This window comes from Amaranthus tricolor, chromosome 14 (assembly GCF_026212465.1).
Source record: "Amaranthus tricolor cultivar Red isolate AtriRed21 chromosome 14, ASM2621246v1, whole genome shotgun sequence".
Lineage (NCBI taxonomy): Eukaryota > Viridiplantae > Streptophyta > Magnoliopsida > Caryophyllales > Amaranthaceae > Amaranthus > Amaranthus tricolor.
The window spans coordinates 19,439,054-19,445,225 of record NC_080060.1 but is presented as its reverse complement, the minus strand read 5'-3'; the positions used below and the strand labels follow the sequence as shown (position 1 = coordinate 19,445,225).

General features: G+C 40.8%; 1 protein-coding gene across 1 annotated transcript; it reads right to left on the bottom strand.

The window, feature by feature from the left end:
- Positions 1-3,560: 3,560 nt before the first annotated feature.
- On the bottom strand, positions 3,561-5,372 carry LOC130799403 (uncharacterized). Its single transcript, XM_057662499.1, has one exon. The coding sequence runs from the start codon at positions 5,370-5,372 to the stop codon at positions 3,561-3,563; it is 1,812 nt and encodes a 603-aa protein (XP_057518482.1).
- Between the last annotated feature and the right edge of the window lie 800 nt (positions 5,373-6,172).

Sequence of the window (6,172 nt, the reverse complement as noted above, 5' to 3'; positions counted from 1 at the left end):
ATATCATATGCAAGCTTTCATGTTTTTGTAAATCTATCCTTATATGTTCTTCCTAAGGAATGTGAATAATACTACAATAGATCAAAGGATTTCGATTAAGTTTCACTCATATAAAAAGTACCAAAAAAACATGCTAATCTTTAAGACACACTAAGATTATCAAAATATAGAACTGTGAACAGTTTTAGAGCTTTATAATGTTTATTAAGCCTTTTAAGCCTCCACACGGCCCATAAATATGTGCACCACAAAACTAAAGACGAATATGTTAAAAGCATGAAATTATAATATGACGAAGAAAATAACGACTGAAATATAATTGTTGAGTAATCTTGTTTGATTATTGTAGTTTCTTTCAATAAATTGATTTTATATCATTTTTACTTGGAGATATGAGCGGTTGAAAATATGCATTGACAGCGTAATTTGAGAAGTATTGCAAGCAAAGAGAAACGGAAGATAATAATTGATTTCTGGTTTATCACCAAATTTTGGTGTGTTTTTGTATATTATTTCAGTATATCAAAGATGTGTGATGGTCACAACATTTATACATGAGTTTGTAAAGTAACTGTAAAAAAAAAAACTACCTACTATTTGATGGCTACAATCTTCCACTAACTGCTATACTCCTAAAAACTGCCATATGTAAGTAACCGCAAGCAACCGACTAAGTTTACAGTTTTAACACTCCCCCTCAAGTTGGGTAGTCGGGTCACCAACACCCAACTTGCGTAAGACCTCTTCAAAGAACTGAGTTCCAACCGCTTTCGTAAGAATGTCTGCTAGCTGATCCTCTGATTTTACATGTGGAAGCCTGATTATTTGGGCTTCTAACTTCTCCTTTATGAAATGTCTGTCCACTTCTACATGTTTAGTGCGATCATGCTGAACTGGATTTTCCGAGATGTTGATAGCCGCTTGATTGTCGCAGTATAACTCACAACTCTGTGTAGGGGCGAATCCTAGTTCACTTAATAATTTCCTAAGCCATAGGACCTCGGTGATTCCCTTTGCCACACCTCTGAATTCAGCTTCCGCACTAGACATAGCAACTACCTTTTGCTTCTTACTCCTCCACGTGACTAGATTTCCTCCGACTAAAGTGAAGTAGCCTGATGTTGACTTCCTATCGTCTCTAACTCCTGCCCAATCTGCATCTGTGTATGCCACTAGATCAAGGTGACCATTTTTCTGATAAAGTACTCCCTTACCGGGACACCCCTTGAGGTATCTGAGAATCCTATATACTGCATCCATATGCTGAACCTGAGGCTTGTGCATGAACCGGCTGACTACTCCTACTGCATATGCGATATTTGGCCTTGTGTGAGCTAAGTAGATCAACTTCCCTACCATGCGTTGATACTGCATACGATCAGCTAATTTTCCCCCTTCAATCATCTGTAGTCCATGGTTCAGCATCATTGGTGCCTCGATAGGCTTGCAATCCAACATCCCTGTTTCAGTTAGCAGGTCTAAAACATACTTCCTTTGGGATATGAAAATTCCTTTGTTCGATCTAAGAATTTCAATCCCTAGAAAATACTTTAGCCTGCCTAAATCTTTCATCTCAAATTCTTGAAACAGTTTCCTTCTTAGAATTTCAATTTCATCTTTATCATCCCCGGTAATGATCATGTCATCGACATAAATTATCAGGCACGTCGTTCTGCCTCCTCTTCGTTTAAGGAACAAGGTGTGGTTTGAATTACTTTGCTTGTAGCCAAATTTCTTCATTGCAGAGGTAAATCTACCAAACCACGCTCTAGGGGACTGTTTTAACCCATACAACGCCTTCTTTAATCTGCAACCCTCATTCTTTGAGAATCCTGATGTAAACCCTGGTGGGGCTTCCATGTATACTTCCTCCTGTAGTTCTCCATGTAAAAAGGCATTTTTAACATCAAATTGATGGAGAGGCCAGTTTAGGTTTGCTGCAATGCTGAACAGAACTCGGATTGTATCAAGTTTCGCAACCGGAGAGAAGGTTTCTGAGTAATCAACCCCATACGTCTGAGTGTATCCTTTAGCCAACAATCGAGCTTTATACATTTCAATCGTGCCATCTGACTTGTATTTGCTCGTGAACACCCATCTACATCCGACGGCTTTCTTTTTATCTGGTAAGATGCATTTTTCCCATGTGTCGTTCTTGTTAAGAGAGTTAATTTCTTCTTCCATCGCCTTTCTCCAGTGTGCAGACATTAGAGCTTCTTCGACTGTGGTTGGACTCGTAGTCGTATCTAAAGCTACCTTGAAGGCTAAGGCACTTTGTGACAAATTTCCTGATCCTGATAGCTTCTCAATCGGATATCTCGAACGTTGTGCTTCATACTCAGGATCATATCTTCTTGGAGGGACTCCTCGAGTGGACCGAGACGGTAACATATATGATGTATCATGACCCCTTGCTTAACCTGTATCTGTGGAAATTTTCTCACCTTTCTCAACTATGTCTGTATCAATATCTTCACTCAAAGTATCAACTATCACATTATCCCTGTTAGTGCTTGTTGAAATATCGATATCAGGAGATGTATGACTATCAAGAGCTATATAACTTACCTGATGGTCAGATAGGACTGGTGGTGGTGGAGGAGTGAACAGAATATCTTGGTGAGGTGACTCTGTAGCATTGTTAGGTCACTCTGTAGTATTGTCAACTTGTTCTTTTGGATCAAGGTTGGGCAACCACGGACTAACTAGCCAACTGAGACTGTCGTCGTCATGATAATTCTCCCCCTGACGGCGAAGATGATGATAGTAGAACTCGTGCTCAATGAACTCGCAATCCATGGTGGTGTAAGCTTTTCTGGTCGAAGGATCATAGCACCGGTAACCCTTTTGATTGCGACCATATCCAATAAAAACACATTTCAACGCTCGAGGTTCAAATTTACTGCGTACCTTTGCTGGACAATGAACAAAAACGGTGCATCCAAAAATACGAGGAGGTAGAATATGCGTGGAGGGTATAGGGAAATGGGTTTGGAGGGTGGCAAGAGGTGTATGGTATTGGAGACTCTTAGTGGGAAGTCTATTGGTAAGGTAATTGGCAGTGGCGATGGCTTCCGGCCAAAGATAAGTAGGAACACGAGAGTCAAGCATAGTAGCACGGGTCATCTCAAGGAGTGTACGATTTTTCCGTTCCGCCACGCCATTTTGCTGGGGTGTGTTAGGACAAGATGTTTGATGTATGCGGCCTTTTTGCTTAAAGAAAAGATCCATGTTAGAGTTGATATATTCTCTACCATTATCAGTTCGAAGCATGCGAGGTTGGGTCTGAAATTGGGTACAGATCATATTATAGAACTCAACGAACATATGAAAAACTTCAGATTTTTGTTTAAGAAAATAAACCCAACTCATGCGGGTACAATCATCAATAAAGGTAACAAAGTACGAAAAACCATGTAGTCCTACAACCGGGGCAGGGCCCCACACATCAGAATGAACAAGCATAAAGGGCACATCAACTTTATTCAAACTATTAGAATACGAATGTTTGTGACTCTTTGCAAGGATGCACGTTTCACATTTAAACACAGGTCTCAGCTCTACAAATTAGGAAAAAGTTTTTCTAAATACCCTATAGAAGGATGTCCCAGTCGTCGATGCCACAGTTGTCTTTCCTCTAGTCCGCGAACAAGTGCTGCTTTGCCTTTTTGAGTCTCCTCTTCCAAGTAATACAGTCCATCTCTCTCAACACCACGCGCAATGATGTTTCCTGTCTGAGCATCCTGCACAATACAACACCCGGGTTTCATCAGAACCGTACAGTTAAGATCTCGCGTAAGTTGGCTTACAGACAATAGCTTATGTGACAGGTCAGGTACAAATAAACAATTTTTTAAAGTGAGGTTTTTTGTAAATGAAATAGTTCCGTCTCCTCTCACTTTAATCCCTTCCCCATTCGCGGTTTTAATAATGTCTTTCCTAGGTACGTCATGAGTCAAAAAATCAATCGGGTCAAATGACATTGTATCAGTGGCACCACAATCGAAAATCCAACCCCCTTTAAAATAAGATGAAACATTAAAGGAGGAAGAGAAATTTTGAGTTGGGATGATGGCCACACGTGTACTGTCACGTGACCCTCTCCCCTCTCTCAACCCTAATGCTCCCTTATTTAAAGGGCTTTGAGGAGGCCCTTTCTCCTCACTCTCTTCTTCTAACGCCATTTTTGCGCCGTTGTCTTCTACTGCTCCCTTATTTTTGTGAGATTGGGAGAGCAATTCTTCCTCTTCTTCCTTTTCTAACCCTAAAATGGCGACGTTGTCTCTCCCTTTGGTACCTTGTTCATCTGCTATGCCGGATCTGAAGGAGAGAGAGACCCTTTCGTTGTTGCTTCTGGTACCTTCTTCATCTGGTTTACTGTTGGCTTCTCTGGTACGTTTCCCTTTTTCTTTTTCAGCTTCATCTATGGGTGTATGGCCTTCAGTACTCCACCCCATGGCCACCTGTCCGGTCCGATTTTGCTCCGGAAAACGTGCTGGCTTTCTTTCCCCCCTCCTCTTTGCATCCGGCCACCATTCTGGGTAGCCTACAAGCTTGAAACACTCATTCTTGGTATGTCTTGTGCCTCCACAGTGGGTGCATTTGAGGTGTGTTCTGTCATCTTCACGTCTGTAGCTCCTTCCCTTTGCTGAGAAAACCCCACCGGAGCCCGATGATTCCATATTTGATGAGGGCTCTTTTTTCATGATGCCACGCCTTAATATTTCTCTTCTTATAGTTGCATAAGCCTCCTCCACTGTTGGGAGTGGATCTAAAAGTAGGAGGTCGCGCCTATCTCTGTCGAATGTTTGATGGATTCCTGCCAAGAACTGGTATAATCGATCTTTCTGGATTAATTGGTTGTAAACAATGATGTCATCTGGGTCTTTCATTGGATTGGGTTGCCTCCTGTCGATTTCTTTCCACAACATTATTAGTTTGCTGTAATAAGTTTCAATTGTGTCAGTTCCCTGTTGCATTTTGTTGGCTTTGACTGTAAGGTCGAATATTTGCAGGCCGTCTCTCCCACTATTGTAGAGAGTTTCAATCCCTTGCCACAAAGCTTTGGCTGTTGGGAAATCAAGATACTGATTCACCAAATCAGCATCTACATTCTCTAAGATCAACGAAATAACAATCGAGTCACGTTTGGTCCACTGGCTGTAGGCTGGGTCATCTGTGGAAGGAGGATCGTCTATGATGTGATTGAGACGATCTCGTCCACTGATGGCTAAGTGCATCAGCCTGGACCATTTTGTGTAATTTTGATTCGTTAGTTTCTCAGAGACGTAGAGGGTGTGGGTGTTAGTCACAGTTTCAGGGGTTGGTTGATTGGAGTTTAACTGTTTGAACAGTTGCAACAATTGCCCCATTGTGACCGGTTGATCTGGTGCTATGACCGTTCTTGATTCGTCTGCCATTTTTGGGTTAAAGGTATGTTAATGGTAAATGATGAAGCTGCAAAAACGACCTAGAATCGTTGCTGCTCTGATACCATGATTTCTGGTTTATCACCAAATTTTGGTGTGTTTTTGTATATTATTTCAGTATATCAAAGATGTGTGATGGTCACAACATTTATACATGAGTTTGTAAAGTAACTGTAAAAAAAAAACTACCTACTATTGATGGCTACAATCTTCCACTAACTGCTATACTCCTAAAAACTGCCATATGTAAGTAACCGCAAGTAACCGACTAAGTTTACAGTTTTAACAATAATAATCATGAACATGAACCTTAATCCACAAATCTTCATTGCATTTAGCACTTCATTGACAGACATAAAAAAATGGTTTGTTCAACTTTGAACTGAATATCATCCAGCAGCAACAAACAAGCAACAGTCGCAGACCAACAGCCAAGTAGCAGCAGCAACATGAAACAAAAAATTATTACAGGGAACAGATGCGTGCCACGCCTGGCCACCAAGGTACACACATTCGTGCCCCGCGGGCGTCCATGGTAGTTTCCTTATCTTCATTAAATTTTTATTGTTGGTTTTGTGTTAAATTCTAGGTTATTTTGTAGCAGTTTTTTAAATAATGTCATTCTTTTTGCTTGTAATGTTGTTAATAGTAATTCTAAACTTCAAAAGATTTGTTTTTTTTGGAGGCTATTGGATAATGACAACCTCCTTGAAAGAGTTCCTCATCAAATCTACTGTGCTATG